Below are 19,684 nucleotides of genomic sequence, written 5' to 3' on the forward strand. Positions count from 1 at the left end.
TTGAAGATAAGTGCCCCAGTCACAACCGCGTAGGTCCTTGGTTTAGTAGAGTGGTGGGACGTGTTGCTATGGAGATACAGCAGTTGGAGACCATGGTGCAGCATATTGATGGGTTGTGTTGCTATGGAGATACAGCAGTTGGAGACCATGGTGCAGCACATTGATGGGTTGTGTTGCTATGGAGATCCAGCAGTTGCAGTTGGAGACCATGGTGCAGCATATTGATAAGCTGTGTTGCTATGGAGATCCAGGAGCTTGAGACCATGGTGCAGCATACTAATAGGCTGTGTTGCTATGGAGATCCAGCAGTTGCAGTTGGAGACCATGGTGCAGCATATTGATAAGCTGTGTTGCTATGGAGATCCAGCAGCTTGAGACCATGATGAAGCATGCTGATAGGCTGTGTTGCTATGGAGATCCAGCAGTTGCAGTTGGAGATCATGGTGCAGCATATGGATGGACTGTGCTGCTATGGAGACCCAGCAGCTGGAGACCATGGTGCAACATACTGATAGGCTGTGTTGCTATGGAGATTCAGCAGTTGCAGTTGGAGACCATGGTGCAGCATTTGGATGGACTGTGTTGCTATGGGGATTCAATTTCCAAGGCTGTAAGGTATAGCACCAACGCAAGCGTCGCTGTCGAGGGATCTGTTGCAAAACAGGGACGATAACTGGTCTTCTTGGTCGGATTCCAGCCTCGCGAAGATGGTTCCTGACAGTCTGGCCCCATATCCTCCCCAAACCAGGGAAGCGCCCAGCAGTCTCCGTAGCTGTGACATTGTGATGACGTAGGTGGAACAGTCGAAAGTAGCGATCCTGTGCAGGGGTGGTAACACTTGGTCGGCCGGTTCTCGGACGGTCTACAGTAGAATTGTACAGAGTGTAACGGTCCCAAAGGCGGCAAATGGTGCTGTGGTGGACTTTGAAGTGGCGTGCAACAGAAGACTCCGACGTTCATACAATGTTTGGCCCCCATTCTATGAAGGTTCATACTCCAATGAACTCACACAAAGTGAAAGTCATTTTTTGGTATCACTGTTTTGTACCTAAAAGGATCTAGATCTATACGCAATATTTAGTACGTGCGACTTCATAATTACACTGACAGCCATACAGCAACCAGCTGTATCGCGGAATAAAATAGTTCCTCAAAACGAGAGGTGACATGCACCTATGTATGCTCCACGTACTCTACAGAAACAACTTTTGTAGTTGCTTTACAAAAAATGTATTCAAATAATATCCTCATTAGATGAGAAATGTCTGTTAAGAACTACCTCAGTAAGTCAGTCACAATGACAGCGCGTCGTAATACATTTACATCAAGTACAAGACGTCAAAATGGCCGACACGATAAACGTGACGGGAGGGATTTCCGAAGTTGTTAATGAACCTGTGGCGGTTACATGTTTTAGTCATCATTGAACAACTGGTCGATCATTGAAAGGTGATTAAAGATGTGTAAATTAGACACTAAGGTAAATTCATAGATTGCTGTAGACTGTCACTGACAGCTAAGACACGAATCGAGTCGATATACAAATGGTAACACGGCTCCGGTAGATATACAGACAGTAACACGGCTCCACTAGAAATACAGACAGTAACACGGCTCCTGTAGATATACAGATCGTAAAACGGCTCCAGTAGATATACAGATGGTAGCACGGTTCTAGTAGATATACAAATGGTTACACGGTCCCAGTAGATATACAGATGGTAGCACGGCTCTAGTAGATATACAGACAGTAACACGGCTCCAGTAGATATGCAGACAGTAACACAGTTCTAGTAGATATGCAAATGGTAACACGGCTCCACTAGATATGCAGACAGTAACATGGCCCGGTAGATATACAGACAGTAACACGGCTCCGGTAGATATACAGACAGTAACACGGCTCCGGTAGATATACAAATGGTAACACAGCTGTAGTAGATATACAGAAAGTAACATGGCTCCAGTAGATATACAGACAGTAACACGGCTCCGGTAGATATACAGATGGTAACACAGCTGTAGTAGATATACAGAAAGTAACACGGCTCCAGTAGATATACAGACAGTAACATGGCCCGGTAGATATACAGACAGTAACACAGCTCCAGTAGATATACAGACAGTAACACGGCTCCGGTAGATATACAGATGGTAACACAGCTGTAGTAGATATACAGAAAGTAACACGGCTCCAGTAGATATACAGACAGTAACACGGCTCCGGTAGATATACATATGGTAACACGGCTCCAGTAGATATAGAGATGGTCGCACGGCTCCAGTAGATATACAGACAGTAACACGGGTCCACTAGATATACAGACAGTAACACGGCTGTAGTAGATATACATATGGTCGCACGGCTCCAGTAGATATACAGACAGTAACACGGCTCCACTAGATATACAAATGGTAACACGGCTCCATAAATATACAGACAGTAATACGGCGCTAGTAGATATACAGATGGTAACACAGCTCCACTAGATATGCAGACAGTAACACGGCTCCAGTAGATATGCAGACAGTAACACGGCTCCACTAGATATACAGACAGTAACACGGCTCCAGTAGATATACAGACAGTAACACGGCTCTAATAGATATACAGATGGTCGCACGGCTCCAGTAGATATAGAGATGGTCGCAAGGCTCCAGTAGATATACAGACAGTAACACAGCTCCAGTAGATATGCAGACAGAAACACGGCTCCACTAGATATACAGACAGTAACACGTCTCCACTAGATATACAGATAGTAACACGGCCCTAGTATGTATGCAGACAGTAACACGGCTCTACTAGATATACAGACAGAAAAAAAGGGCTCCACTAGAAATACAGACAGTAACACGGCTCCACTAGATATACAGACAGTTACACGGCTCCACTAGATATACAGACAGTAACACGGCTCCACTAGATATACAGACAGTAACACCGTCCTAGTAGATATACACTACACGCTACATCAGCACTGCTGTCTGTGAGGATTACTTTGAAAATATTTACGATGTCAATGTGCAGCGGCCAAGATAAAAATCATAAACCACAACACGTGCACCGGCAGACAGCCCATTGTCTCCAGATCGATTCCCGGGGGGATCTCGGCCAATAGTTATGTATGATCGGATATAAGAAATCGATAATTAAGGTATGGAGTTGCTAGTTGTTGGAATCCCGGATTGTTTAGCGAGCCATGTCACGACAGATACTGTGAGATCGATTCAGTGTCCATCAACGAGCTGGCTGAGGCTTCATGCTTCTTGCATTCAAAACAACTCCCGACACCAAGTGTGCCCTCTCTGGCAGCCCGGCAAGGTAGGTCGCCTGCAGCAACAGGAGTGAAGCAGTATATGTGATTGTACCCTTTTATTAACATTTACTTACCTTTGGATAAAAGTACAGTGTTAAGTGAATGGTTACTGAATCATTTGAAATGTCAAGTATGTTACAAGTAATGGCATCTCGGGAGATTTGGGTCGATGTGTAGGTTGACGATTTTACACTTTACCGTTTGATCAGTTTAAAACATTGTTTTCTTGATCTTTTTAATTCGTTGTCAGTTCTGTTTGAATACAAAAGCTTGTTGAAAGGTTGTTTATTTTAGTGTTGTTTGTGTAGGCGATGTACCCACACAACTGAACATGTAGGTCAATAAAGGGGTCTTGCTACTATCACTGCAACACAGATATGTATACCAGTGTAGGCGCGTGTATATCAACTCAAACACGTATATCAATAGGGTCGTGTTATAGAGATATTGCAGTTGTATTTAACAGGGCATCCGTGCTACGCATTGAGGGTATGTTGTCTTTTGGGCTCCATGTTTTTGTTTCACGAACAAACAGTTATTCAAATGTTCACTGGCGCTGCGTTACTCGATAAGGATAGTATATATATATATGTATTGTTTAGTCTAACTGTTTGATCTAGTGAAATGGTCTCATCTCACACACGTGCTAATAGCCGGCATCTAGATACAGCTGCGTAACCTTTTGAACTCAAGCATTTTCTGATGATTATAGCCTACGTAAATACGTTTGTATATCGTATGTGTTTACATGTGACGCAGTGATAGCAAGATAATGCATCAGGTTACAGTCAAATTCGACCCGTGAAGATGAGCAACCCATGCTTGCCGTAAAAGGCGACTGTGCTTGTCGTAAAAGGCGACTAACGGGATCGGGTGGTCAGGCTCGCTGACTTGGTTGATGCATGTCATCGATCCCAATTGTGTTGATCGATGCTCATGATGTCAATCACTAAATTGCCTGATCGATTATTTACAGACCGCCGTCCTATAGCTGGAATACTGCTGAATGCAGCGTTAAACAACAAACAAATAAACAAACAAACGATATGTATACCGCCTGGGGTTTACATAAGGTCACCAGCTCTATTGTTTGTCAACTAAAATGGATCGGGTGATCAGGTTTATGATGTGTCATCACTCCCGACGACGTGGACTTCTGGTTTGGTAAATACACGACTATTTACAGACTTAATATAGCTGGAATATTGCTTACTGGGGTTAAACAATATCCACTTCACTTATGGACACGTCTTGTATAAATACCCTGGCGGCCACCCGAGTAAGCAACTGCCAGCTGATTATGCGGTGGGCGTGCACGCTAGAGTACAATGGGTCGACAGTTTGGGTCAAGGGGGTATTACATATGAGGCGTGTAAGCCTATTAGGGACGCGGGGATAGTTCACGAGCTGGGTGTGCAGGGCTAAGTGTTTCATTCAGTGAATTGATTGTTGTGTTGGCATTATGTGTTTGTTGTATTGACGACATTGTGTTAAGTGGCGAGGGTTTGATCTCGAAAAGGTAAGGAATAATTGTAACAAAATCCATATTTTTAAAATTTTCATTGGGTTATTTAACAAGAACATAGAATTTAGAGAGTTTAGAATTTATACTACTTGATCATCTGCGTTGGCAGAAGAGATCACAGATGATTTAGCATTTCGACGTTAAGATTGCAATGTACTTAATTAATACCACTGATGACAATGAGCACCTACCATTATGAGGAGCATGTTATACTTACACTGATATGTCCAGATCACATAATGGGGTGACGCAGTATGTAGTTCACGCGGGCGAAGCCGTCATGGGGACACGATGAATGAACGTGTACTCTTCTTCTTGCAGTAGACCCGTGAAGATCCAGGTTAGAATAGGTCTTCAGCAACCCATGCTAACAGGCGACTGTGCTTGTCGTAAGAGACGACTAACGGGATCGGGTGGTCAGGCTCGCTGACTTGGTTGATGCATGTCATCGTATCCCAGTTGCATAGATCGATGCTCATGATGTCAATCACTGGATTGTCTGGTCCAAATTCGATTATATACAGACCGCCGTCATATAACTGGAATATTACCGAGTGCGGCTTTAAACTAAAAAACCAAAAAAACCCAAAACAAACAACATTTTTTGCAGTATATCACATAAGTGGTCATCCAGGATAGCGTCTGCTTTTTCGATAACTGAAATCGGGTGTTCGCGTGTGAACACGTTAACCACACAGCGATCGCCACTGACCCTTGTGGGTCTTAGAGACGGATAACTTCAAACCAGACAAAACTGCAAAATCACAACTAACCCCAAAATGAGTATTCGTTTCAAAACTTTGGTCCAAGTGATGCGTTAAACGTTCACCTCAACGAAACATTCGGCCGTGGTTCTGAGAGATCAAGGATCAGGGAGCATCTAGGGTTGTAACCATGCGATTCTGTCATAGCTAAGGGACGCAACTCTGTGCTGGTTTAATAGGTTTATCCTTTGGTGCAGTAAATCTACTTGTGTTTATGATAGTTAAACATCTTTTGCTGTGTTGTACGCAAATATACCTTATTTCTAGTCTAAGTCGCCCTTAAGCTATACCACTACCTCAAACACCACCGCCGCCGCCGCCACCACCACCACCACCACAACAGCCACCACCACAACAACAACAACCACCGCCACCATCACCACCATCACCACCACAACAACCACCTACACCACCGCCACCACCAACGCCATCATCCCCACCACCAAAACAACCACCGCCACAACCACCGCCGTTATCACACCACCACCTCCACCACAACAACCACCATCGCCACCACCACCAACATCATCATCACTAACAACCACGCATCCACCGCCATCAACTTCCACAACCACCACCACTACCTCCACCGCATCACCGATATACCTCCACAACCTCCACCACGTTACTACCACCACTACCACCGCCGCCATCACCATCACCACCGCTATTACCGCCCCCACAACCACAATCACCCCCACCCCCACCACCAGTAGGTTTATCGATATTATAGCCATTGGTACGATTGCGCAAAGTGTATTGTAATGAATAATCACATACATGTATTTATTCCCACAAATCAGTACATTATACCCGTCGTTTATCATCAGCGATACACACAGCGACCCAGGTACACACAACAAAACAATCTACCTGCCACTAAATACCACAGCACGCTTACAGTCCCCTCATGCAACAAAATGTATAAAACCATAACGTTTTTTAAGGAATTGTATCTAAGTTTAGTATGCGCCGTATGTGAGGTGTCCTGCAAGGAGAGTACGTGACACGCATTCCGTTAACCCTTGGTGTGCTGGCAGTGCAATGTCCACGGAGCCCGTAGGTTGGTCCGGGATACCGTGACAGGGGCTGTACACCACGACGTCGCGCGGATCTATTGACTTCACATAAATCCTGCATTGTTCCTGTGTAGTGGACTGAAACAGGGACCTTCATGCAGTGTATTGTGTTTCTGGCATTGGGCCTCGAGGGAGATGTCTTGATTAGCACGGCGGTGACATGACCACAGGGTCAATATCATCGATAGGGTATAACACGCATACACGTATGTATGTATGACCGTGTGTCAATCGTATCTCACCATATCGGGGTATGTCAGGGTCAATATAAACTGTTGGTAAGTACGTATGCTATGTTATACATTTTTAAAGTAAAAATGAAATTAATACAATTATGCCTTGATTACTCATTATTGTAATTGTCAGGAAACATATCTCCACACAGTATTCCTTGCCGTGTTTCCACACCAAACCTTCAGCATTGTTTCAACGTTGCTCGGTACTAAAATACTCGACGTTGTCGATGCAACAACATGTTCCCAAACGACGCATTTTCAAACACGTACATACATTGCCGATGTTAATACATGTTCTCAGAAGACGTAGTTTCATAAACCTATATACATTGCCGATGTTAATACATGTTCTCTGAAGACGTAGTTTCATAAACCTATATACATTGCCGATGTTAATACATGTTCTGTGAAGATGTAGTTTCAAAAACCGATATACACTGCCAGTGTCGCTTAATGTTCACAAAGATGTATTTACATAAACCTATATACACTGGGGATATTAGTACATGTTCTCTGAAGATGTAGTTTCATGAACCTATATACAGTGGCGATGTTAATACATGTTCTCTGAAGACGTAGTTTCATGAACCTATATACAGTGGCGATGTTAATACATGTTCTCTGAAGACGTAGTTTCATGAACCTATATACAGTGGCGATGTTAATACATGTTCTCTGAAGACGTAGTTTCATGAACCTATATACACTGGCGATGTTAATACATGTTCTCTGGAGACGTAGTTTCATAAACCTATATACACTGGCGATGTTTATACATGTTCTCTGAAGACGTAGTTTCATGAACCTATATACACTGGCGATGTTAATACATGTTCTCTGAAGACGTAGTTTCATAAACCTATATACACTGGCGATGTTTATACATGTTCTCTGAAGACGTAGTTTCATAAACCTATATACAGTGGCGATGTTTATACATGTTCTCTGAAGACGTAGTTTCATGAACCTATATACACTGGCGATGTTAATACATGTTCTCTGAAGACGTAGTTTCATGAACCTATATACACTGGCGATGTTAATACATGTTCTCTGAAGACGTAGTTTCATGAACCTATATACAGTGGCGATGTTAATACATGTTCTCTGAAGACGTAGTTTCATGAACCTATATACAGTGGCGATGTTAATACATGTTCTCTGAAGACGTAGTTTCATAAACCTATATACACTGGCGATGTTAATACATGTTCTCTGAAGACGTAGTTTCATAAACCTATATACACTGGCGATGTTAATACATGTTCTCTGAAGACGTAGTTTCATAAACCTATATACACTGGCGATGTTAATACATGTTCTCTGAAGACGTAGTTTTATAAACCTATATACACTGGCGATGTTAATACATGTTCTCTGAAGACGTAGTTTCATAAACCTATATACAGTGGCGATGTTAATACATGTTCTCTGAAGACGTAGTTTCATAAACCTATATACAGTGGCGATGTTAATACATGTTCTGTGAAGATGTAGTTTCAAAAACCGATATACACTGCCAGTGTCGCTTAATGTTCACAAAGATGTATTTACATAAACCTATATACACTGGGGATATTAGTACATGTTCTCTGAAGATGTAGTTTCATGAACCTATATACAGTGGCGATGTTAATACATGTTCTCTGAAGACGTAGTTTCATGAACCTATATACAGTGGCGATGTTAATACATGTTCTCTGAAGACGTAGTTTCATGAACCTATATACAGTGGCGATGTTAATACATGTTCTCTGAAGACGTAGTTTCATGAACCTATATACACTGGCGATGTTAATACATGTTCTCTGGAGACGTAGTTTCATAAACCTATATACACTGGCGATGTTTATACATGTTCTCTGAAGACGTAGTTTCATGAACCTATATACACTGGCGATGTTAATACATGTTCTCTGAAGACGTAGTTTCATAAACCTATATACACTGGCGATGTTTATACATGTTCTCTGAAGACGTAGTTTCATAAACCTATATACAGTGGCGATGTTTATACATGTTCTCTGAAGACGTAGTTTCATGAACCTATATACACTGGCGATGTTAATACATGTTCTCTGAAGACGTAGTTTCATGAACCTATATACAGTGGCGATGTTAATACATGTTCTCTGAAGACGTAGTTTCATAAACCTATATACAGGGGCGATGTTAATACATGTTCTCTGAAGACGTAGTTTCATGAACCTATATACACTGGGGATATTAGTACATGTTCTCTGAAGATGTAGTTTCATGAACCTATATACAGTGGCGATGTTAATACATGTTCTCTGAAGATGTAGTTTCATGAACCTATATACAGTGGCGATGTTAATACATGTTCTCTGAAGACGTAGTTTCATGAACCTGTATATAGTGGCGATGTTAATACATGTTCTCTGAAGACGTAGTTTCATAAACCTATATACAGGGGCGATGTTAATACATGTTCTCTGAAGACGTAGTTTCATGAACCTATATATAGTGGCGATGTTAATACATGTTCTCTGAAGATGTAGTTTCATGAACCTATATACACTGGCGTAAAATACGGAGAAAAATGTAACAAGGTGTTACTGTAATTTCCTTCTTGAGATAAGTAACAAACCGTTGCTGTTTTTTTGACGGGAGGGCTGTTCAATGAATGACAGTTGTACCACAACAATTCACATTAAATGTAAATATATAATGGAGAAAAAGTAGTAAACCAATAGAATATATTGAAGTGTGATGTGATCCGCAGTTTAGTACTTATGTGGTCCACAAAGCTGATTCCGTAACAGCAGTGTCGTGATATATTCATGCTGCTTGTCTTGTGTAACTCGCATGCCATGTAAGTTCATGTTTGCAGTGTTTACAATGGTTACAAGTGGTTACAATGTAAGACATGGTCATTACCATGGCGACCGGAAACAAATATCTGTCCGAATACTTTGACGTTGCATGATCCTTTACATCGTCGGATTTCATGAAATGTAAAACAAATATGTCATATTTATTTATCTTTTTTTCTGCTTTCTCGCGTTTAATTAAATTGTCCATTTAATTAAAATCGGTATCACGAACTGTCAAATACCTGGAGGGGAAATTAGATATCTTTTGAACATTTCCCCGAACTTCTGGTGGTTTATACTTGTATCTACAGTTTTTGAAATCGTCGTGTCCATGTTTTGTTTCGATGAGTCTGAAAATATTTTGAGGTTTTGATGTACACGAATGAACAGTGTTTCCGCCTTCATTCCAGCCATATCACGGCGGTGGTCACTCTCTTCACACAATGTTCCATGTTGGGAATCGAACCCGGGACTTCTACATGACGAATCAACTGCTAGACTACCCCGCTTCTCTTCATATTCCTCTTACTGGTTACAGAAGTGAAACAAATATGTGACTAGTAAGAATGTATGAAAACAAAAAAAACCTCCAAACCATTTTTATTTTGTATGTTTGTTTTGTATAAACTGGCATACGTGTGTAACGTGATCTACATTAAAATAAATGTTTAAACAGTTTCAGATGGGTCGACTATACATCACCATGGATACAGTGAATACTTCAACTGATTAGACCACATCACCATAGACACAGTGAACACTTAAACTGATCAGACCACATCACCATGGATACAGTGAATACTTCAACTGATTAGACCACATCACCATAGACACAGTGAACACTTAAACTGATCAGACCACATCACCATAGACACAGTGAACACTTCAACTGATTAGACCACATCACCATAGACACAGTGAACACTTAAACTGATCAGACCATAGCACCATAGACACAGTGAACACTTAAACTGATCAGACCATATCACCATGGATACAGTGAACGCTCCAACCGATCAGGACACGAGACCTCTTTCAGTTGAGAGCAATGAGTCTGAGATTGACATTGAGTTCGGAGTCGACGTCAGGGATGACAAACTGCCGTCGACAGCGAATGTACAGGACGACGTCACAAACGACGACCTGCTTGAAGAGGAAGCCTTCATGACCTTGACCCAGGAGGAACAATCTGCATGGGAAGACATGATCCAGAAACTGAAACACGAACTCGAACAACATGGCCAGGACTTTTCGCAATGGTCTGACAAAATAACACGAAGAAGAATGTATGCATACGCCAGAATTAAAAAGCTGGAGAAGTATCATCAAACGAGACAAGGGTTTTATAGAAATATTGACGGATTTATAGAAACATTCCACGGGGATGTGTTGAAAAGTGATGACAAAAGAGACGCAGCAGTGGATAAAAGGGACACCCAGGTTCAGTCTGGTGGTGGAGGAGAGAGAGACGGTAAGGATGGAGCCGATGTCAGCCTCACGAAGGAACTAACTAAACCGGTTATTACAAAGGAACCCCCAGCAACAGTTGCAGCAACGCTCACGATCTAGATTCAATGGCGTCCAATGTGAATCTAACGAAGATGTGTTTGTTTCATGATGTTCAGCCACCCCACCCCCCCACCACCAGCAGGGTGTGGTCAATGACCTGTCGAGGGATTCGTTTTGATTCGTTCTTTTGTCCTGTTGGATAAATTGTTACACAAGCTTTCCATTGATATCAAGTTGACGTACCACGTGGAAAAGGTTACCTTTCCCGAACTTTGGAGTTAGTTTATGGACACAAACATGGAATGCAATGGGGACGAGTTGTGTATCCTACCTAACGTCAACAATGGTTTTGATTCAATTATAAATAAGATTTATTCATGTGTCCGTGTATTGAGAACAAAGTAAGTATCGACAACAAATGCACAAAGCAACCAAAAGCCTGCATCACTTCCGACATGCATACCAGAACAATGATATCTAGATATATGGAGGGGCGGTCGGGTAGCCTAGTGGTTAAAATGGCTAAAGGCGGCGTAAAACCAAACTCACTCTAGATATATGGATAGTTGAATTATGTTGGAAATCAAAGCTCAAGGCAATCTAATGCCACTACATTCCTTCTGTGTGATATATATAGGGGGCGGTCGGGTAGCCTGGTGGTTAAAGCGTTTGCTCGTCACGCTGAAGACCCGGGTTCGATTCCCGACATGGGTACAATGTGTAAAGCCCATTTCTGGTGTCCACCGCCGTGATATTGCTGGAATATTGCTAAAAGCGGCGTAAAATCAAACTCACTCACTCACTCTGTGTGATATATAATTTATCATCCAAAACTGACCCCCACTGGAGATATCACTTCGGTGAGATCTTGCGAGGCTTGCCGAAGAGTTTTTCTACTTTTTTCAACTCGTGTTGATATATTTTATTTATCATACTTCCAAATTTTTCAGTTTGTAGACAGTAATAATCAGTGTTTTTAAGTAAAAAAAGTACTGCTAACACCTTCAGTAGCAGCGCCATTAGTGATGTCATTGGATTGTGACATCATGTTAAAATGACGCGTCACAATGGTCTGCAAAGCATTGTGATGCAATTTCAATGTCGACATCGCTTGATTTCACTCAAGCGATATCTCCTGTGAGAGCCAGTTTTGGGTGATAAATAAATCTCACCCTCGTGTCTTTTGATATGAAATATATATGATATCAAATATATCAACACGAGTTAATAAAAGTAAAAAAATGTTCTTTCCACATTTATCAAGGAGTGTTGATATATTTGATATCAAAAGACACGAGGGTGGATTCTCTATATCTTAGTTCGATGAAATATCTCACTGCAGTAAATTCATTTGCCGACGCGCCTTAACACCCGTGAGGACTCTGGGTAATAATGTAGCTCCCCAGCAACCCATGCTTGTAGGAGGCGACTAAATTGGTCGGGTGGTCAGCCTTGGCGACATGATTGCCTGCATGTCATCGTGTACCAACTGCGTGGAACAATGCTCATGACGCCCATCGATGGATTATCTGGTCCAGACTCGATTATGTACAAACATCCGTGATAGAGCTAGGATGTTGCTGTGCGCCCCTTTAAACACAACACAAACAAACATGCTACTGTGCTAGTGAGTCAGGATCACTTCATGAGTGTCCATCGAACGTACTAGTTTGAAAGAGGACAAAGAAGATAACAGTACATTTAAGAACAAGACATGATCATGGAGAATTTTTGCCAGTTTTTGTCTACATCACGTGAAAAACTCCATCACTGTAGTTCACCTTGCGGCGACAGTAGACAACTACAGCATGTACAGTAGTCCCATGACGGTGTGGGATTCAGATGTTGAGTTATGTAGGTCATCCCACCTGGATTTCATACATGATTTCATACATGATAGGTGATATAATTCAGTTGGTGTTTCCACAACGTCAACTTCGGTAATTTATTAGAAACACTTTAGATTTTCAAGGAGAAAAGCGAGCGGAATATTATTTAGTTCCTTTGAGATCCTTCATGGTTAATTGTACTCACATCTGCTCATCTATTCTGCATAAAACCACACACCATACGACATGTCAATATTAGTCTTTATTGATTTTGTATATGTGGAGTTTCAAATTCACAATTGATTGCTTGCTTCTGTCATTTTTTCCAATAGATTAAACTGCAAGGGATTCTAAATTAAACTAAACTTACATCTGTCCAGACCAAGAACATTATTTTTTCTACGAAACGCATATGTAGCTGATAATACATTTCTGTGTCTATGGGGGCGGTCGGGTAGCCTAGTGGTTAAAGCGTTCGCTCGTCACACCGAAGACCCAGGTTCGGTTCCCGACATGGGTACAATGTGTGAAGCCCATTTCTGGTGTCCCCCGCCGTGATATTGCTGGAATATTGCTAAAAGCGGCGTAAAACCATACTCACTCACTCACTCACTCTGTGTCTATGCAAATGCATTCATAGAATTTGGTTTCAAGGAATAAACCTACTTTATAAGGTGACATTCTTGATTACGTTTGTATCCATGGTTGTGAGGCTGTGCTCTGTGTCGTTAGAAGAAAACAACCTTTTGCTGATAGATGAGGTCTACATAGAGCAAGAGCTCACAGTATGAACAAGAGAGTAGAGTTCCACTCATTCAGAAAAAGACTGCATGTTCTTGAATTTGAAATTTCAAAGCAATGCAAGTGGGCTCAAGTAATATTCTGAAACAAAAAGAAGTTTCCTTAGATGTCCCACAATCTTGCAAACTTCCGGAACCACCAACAGCTGTCATATACAACTGAGTGCGGCGTTAAACAACAAACAACAACATAATTGATGACATCTATGTACAAACTGAAACCACATTTGTTTCTTTATTCATATGAATAGGAATGTCTTCTCGGACGGGCAAAATCAAAACAATCGAATTTGGTCAAGACGTTTAACGTAAGCTTCGGGTATATCGATGATCTGATATCGTTCAATAATGGACTAATAGCCAATTGGTTGACACATATACAACTAGAAATGAATTAAACACCCCCTGCTTTAGCGAGTGTAACCGTCTTGTGCCTGAATGACGAATTCTACCCTTCTCCTCATTCCTCCAGTGAGTCTTTAGATACGATAAAGCGGTACCTGCTGCCACCCCAGACGCAAAATCTGCCACATTCTGTACTGGTGGATCCGTTGCCTGCAACCGACGTCCAAGAATGTCCAAAACATGTTCCAATGGATTCAAATGTGGACTCGTAGCGGGCCAAGGCAAAGTTCAAATGCAGCCACAGCACGAGAACGATGGGGTCTAGCGCTGTCGTCTATAAACACGTCGCGTATTAACAAATCTATTTGGATAGAAATGTCTCATAACAGTAGCTTTTTGCGTAGTACCACGTGGGTAATAAAGACTCGCGACCTTGCACTGAAGCCAAGCACTACAGTGCCGTGTTCACTTGTAGACCAGTTTACGGAATTTCCTGTGGTCTCACCAGGCAACAAAGGAAAGTGTTCGCTGATCTTAAACAGTGCAAACAGCGTGCCGGCTGTAGGAATTGCGAGGTGTGGTGGTGGATTGGGATGTACCTGATACCTGGAAACCACCAATAGTGAACCCGAATCTCACACCGGTGAATCAGATAAACCCAAGCCGAGTAAAGGGTCACACCGACTGCATGGAAGTTGAAATGGTAAACAGGGCCGTGGCAGTACCCGACAATATAGCAATTCGGAACAATCTGTGAATGACATCTTTTTGGGGAACATTGTAGGATTTCTTAACAGGATCTTTCGTTAAGCTGTTTCACATTGCTACTCTCGCCCAAACATGTGTTTGTGACTTTCTACCAGGCTACAGATATATACATGTAAATACTATAAAATATTCTGTAAAAGGGGGACCTTTTGATGCTGTAGGTCTATTAAACATTATTTTCTTTAATGACGTAAGGAACCAACACGTGTTATATTTACAAGTACTTTGGAAGAAGACGCGTGATAGGTCGTCATTGAGGTTTCAGAATACTTCGCGCCTTTAAAACACACGTGAAAATAACACACGTGTTTTCATGGAAAGCAAATTTAACTTTCACCACCAGAAGTTCATACAGAAAGAGACACATCAGCTGTTAACCTGCTCCCGACTGTAAACAAGGGAGGTCACTCTGACTACCATACGTTCACCTACAGTGAGATATCGAAAACACATGCACGAAACAACAGACCAGATCAGTTGAGAGAATGTCTGCATGACTTACTGGGTGTAGTCAAACATTCGTGAAACATACATCAGGTCTTACTGGGTGTAGTCAAACACTCGTGAAACATACATCAGGTCTTACTGTGTGAAGTCATACATTCGTGAAACATACATCAGGTGTTACTGTGTGCTGTCAAACATTCGTGAAACATAACAGGTCTTATTGGGTGTAGTCAAACACTGGTCAAACATATATCAGGTGTTGCTGTTTGAAGTCTAACACTGGTGAAACATAGATCAGGCTTTACTGTGTGTAGTCAAACACTGGTCAAACATACATCAGGTGTAGCTCTGTGTAGTCAAACACTCGTGAAACATTCATCAGGTGTAACTGGGTGTAGTCAAACACTCGTGAAACATACATCAGGTCTTACTGGGTGTAGTCAAACACTCGTAAAACATACATCAGGTGCTACTGTGTGTAGTCAAACATTCGTGAAACATACATCAGGTGTTACTGTGTGCAGTCAAACATTCGTGAAACATAACAGGTCTTATTGGGTGTAGTCAAACACTGGTCAAACATATATCAGGTGTTGCTGTGTGAAGTCTAACACTGGTGAAATATAGATCAGGCTTTACTGTGTGTAGTCAAACACTGGTCAAACATACATCAGGTGTAACTCTGTGTAGTCAAACACTCGTGAAACATACATCAGGTGTTACTGTGTGTAGTCAAATACTGGTGAAACATACATCAGATGTAACTGTGTGTAGTCAAACAGTCGTGAAACATACACTGGGTGTTACTGTGTGTAGTCAAACACTGGTGAAACGTACATCAAGTTTTACTGGGTGTAGTCAAACACCCGTGAAACATATATCAGGTGTAACTGTGTGCAGTCAAACACTCCTGAAACATACATCAGGTCTTACTCGGTGTAGTCAAACACTGGTGAAACGTACATCAGGTGCTACTGTGTGTAGTCAAACACTCCTGAAACATACATCAGGTGCTACTGTGTGTAGTCAAACACTGGTGAAACGTACATCAAGTCTTACTGGGTGTAGTCAAACACTCTTGAAACATATATCAGGTGCTACTGTGTGTAGTCAAACACCGGACAAACATACATCAGGTGTAACTCTGTGTAGTCAAACACTCGTGAAACATACATCAGGTGCTACTGTGTGTAGTCAAACACTCGTGAAACATACATCAGGTGCTACTGTATGTAGTCAAACCCTGGTTAAACATACATCAGGTCTTACTGGGTGTAGTCAAACACCCGTGAAACATATATCAGGTGTAACTGTGTGCAGTCAAACACTCCTGAAACATACATCAGGTGCTACTGTGTGTAGTCAAACACTGGTGAAACATACATCAGGTCTTACTGTGTTTAGTCAAACACTCGTGAAACATACATCAGGTGCTACTGTGTGTAGTCAAACACTGGTGAAACGTACATCAGGTTTTTCTGTGTGTAGTCAAACATTCGTGAAACATACATCAGGTGCTACTGTGTGTAGTCAAACACTGGTGAAACGTACATCAGGTGTAACTGTGTGTAGTCAAACACCCGTGAAAAATACGCCAGGTCTTACTGTGTGTAGTCAGACACTCGTGAATCATACACCAGGTCTTAAAGGGTGTAGTCAAACACTGGTTAAACATATAACAGGTCTTACTGTGTGTAGTCAAACACTGGTAAACATACGTCAGGTGTTACTGTCAAACACCCATGAAAAAGACATCAGGTGTTACTGTGTGTAGTCAATTATTCTATGAAAACTTGTGAAATAGGGAGAAACGCAATTGAGGTTATTCTTCTAAATTATGAATTAAAGATAATACATAATAAAACATTATATTTGTTGAATATCGATGATCTAAAAAAAACAATACAAGGTATTATACGCCGGGAAATATCCAACATAATTCCAGATTTCGAATGTAAATGAATAACGTCTTTAAAGTATCCAGACTGAACAACGTGTTCCCTTTGGTTGGCCAGAGTATTTTTCGTACATCACGTATGTTAATGTTGACCTTCAATCTTGGCTATGGTGTTAAACGGTACACACCTACCGGAGACCCAAGCACGCACGCACGCACGCACGCACGCACGCACACAAACCGCACACTAACACGAATGGACACACAGACATCGATACACAGACACACAGACATCGATACACACACACACATATTCACACACACTTATACTCAAACACACACACACATCGATACACAGACACAATCACACCTCACACACGCACACACTCATACACACTCTCTCTCTCTCACACACACGCTGATACACAGATACGCACACAATCACAGACAAACACCCATGTCGATACACAGACATATTTATATACACACATTCAAACGCACAGAGACATTGATGCAGAGACCCAATGCCACACACACTCACACACACTGAAACACACACACACACAATAAATATCACATACACATATCAATACACACACATAACACACACACACACACTAACAGACATGCACACACACACACTAACAGACATGTACACACAGACATCGATACTCACACATACTCATACTCCAACACACACACACACATCGATACACAGACACAATCACACACACGCACACAGTCACACACTCTAAAACACACAACACTCATACACACTCTGTCAAACACTCAAACACGCAGTCACAGACACACTCATACACACACACACTCACATTCGCACATACTCATACACACACTCACACCCGTACGTACACACACTCTCACACACACACACTCATACACACACACTCACACTCATCCCCCCCCCCCCCCCCCCCCCCCGAACTCACAAATAGTGTTATATGGATACGATGTACGTTCGCAAAGCTGTACTGTTTGCTATCCATCAAAATAAATCTATGCTTATGGTTCACACTCAACGTATAATATGAAATCGTATGAAATCTTTATCAGTGTATACATGTTACAGTTAAATAGAAACCAAACAGTTAAACCTTCTGCTCATATCCCGGTGGTCATCGTACTGAAGTTGTCTTATGGAATAGGGCCCGGTTTACCCGACACGTGACAAGCCATGAGTGATCACTTCCTGTTAAGGACGGCACGTTCAGCGCAGCTTCAACTAATGTGCCAGAGAAGACTCCATTCTGTCTCCCGGGTATTCGTTTTTAACCGTTTGAACATCGTCAGTGACTTTTTTAGCAAGAAGTTGCCACAGGTATTGAATTGTAGGGTTTTCTGTGTGAATGAATAGTGCAAGACAGAGACAGACAGGCAGGCAGGCAAGCGGGCAAACAGAGAGACTAACAGACAGTCATAGAGACATAGGCAGTATGTCACCTTGGTCTAGGGTAGGTAGCTATATGGCAGTGTGTCACCTGGGTCTAGGGTAGGTAGCTATAGGGCAGTATGTCACCTTGGTCTAGGGTAGGTAGCTATAGGGCAGTATGTCACCTGGGTCTAGGGTAGGTAGCTATAGGGCAGTTTGTCACCTGGGTCTAGGGTAAGGAGGTATAGGGCAGTATATCACCTGGTTCTAGGGAAGGGAGCCTTACGTCAGTGTGCCACCTGGGTGTAGGGCCAGTCTGTTTTGCATGTTGCCTGATCCTACAGTGGACAGGACATTAGCCTTTGTGACTTCACAGAAACCATTTGAAGAAGTACACCAGACTGTTGCCTCACAGCCTAGGCAATAATTAGTCAGGGGTCCGCCTGGAGGGGCAGACTAAAGGCTGCTGACGGGCGTCTGGTGAAATGTCAGTTGTAGTAAATAACAGAAAATAGCTGATTGAGTCATCTACAGTTAGTTAAGGACTTGAAAAAGGATTATTTTCATACAACGGTAAGTGTGAGGATGGCCAACCAGCTCGTCTGTGGAGCCTTTGAGTAGATCCAGAGTGTCTGTTTGTGGCAGAGTTACAGTGGCAGGCAGGGCTGTAATAATCACGTGGCAGACACAGCAAAGCATAAACCCTTAGCGTAAATGATGATTGAAGGAAACTCGAATTAATTGGTCTACGGAAAGATTTGTAGCCGGACCAGAGTTGAGATATTGGATTTTTATGGCTGTTCTGCCCAGACCTGAAATTGTTGTGGATGAAGGGGTATTAAGAAATTCACAATTAACAAGTCTCAATTAATGATCTCTCCTGATATACGGCTATTATGTCACTGCTGTAGGGGTTCACTTAGTAGGGAGAAATGTGA

The 19,684-nt window shown here is 42.0% G+C and overlaps 2 protein-coding genes across 2 annotated transcripts; both read left to right on the top strand.

Moving 5' to 3' along the window:
* Window positions 1-355: 355 nt before the first annotated feature.
* LOC139462616 (uncharacterized) lies at window positions 356-6,770 on the top strand. The gene is made up of 3 exons (XM_071244450.1): window positions 356-610; window positions 5,877-6,321; window positions 6,763-6,770. The coding sequence occupies exons 1-3, from the start codon at window positions 356-358 to the stop codon at window positions 6,768-6,770; spliced, it is 708 nt and encodes a 235-aa protein (XP_071100551.1).
* Window positions 6,771-10,751: 3,981 nt separating this feature from the next.
* On the top strand, window positions 10,752-11,330 carry LOC139461704 (uncharacterized). Its single transcript, XM_071243164.1, has one exon. It carries the CDS (start codon window positions 10,752-10,754, stop codon window positions 11,328-11,330), a length of 579 nt encoding a protein of 192 aa, XP_071099265.1.
* Window positions 11,331-19,684: the final 8,354 nt, after the last annotated feature.

Source organism: Haliotis cracherodii, unplaced genomic scaffold (genome assembly GCF_022045235.1).
Source record: "Haliotis cracherodii isolate W230 unplaced genomic scaffold, xgHalCrac1.p SCAF_15, whole genome shotgun sequence".
Taxonomy (NCBI): domain Eukaryota; kingdom Metazoa; phylum Mollusca; class Gastropoda; order Lepetellida; family Haliotidae; genus Haliotis; species Haliotis cracherodii.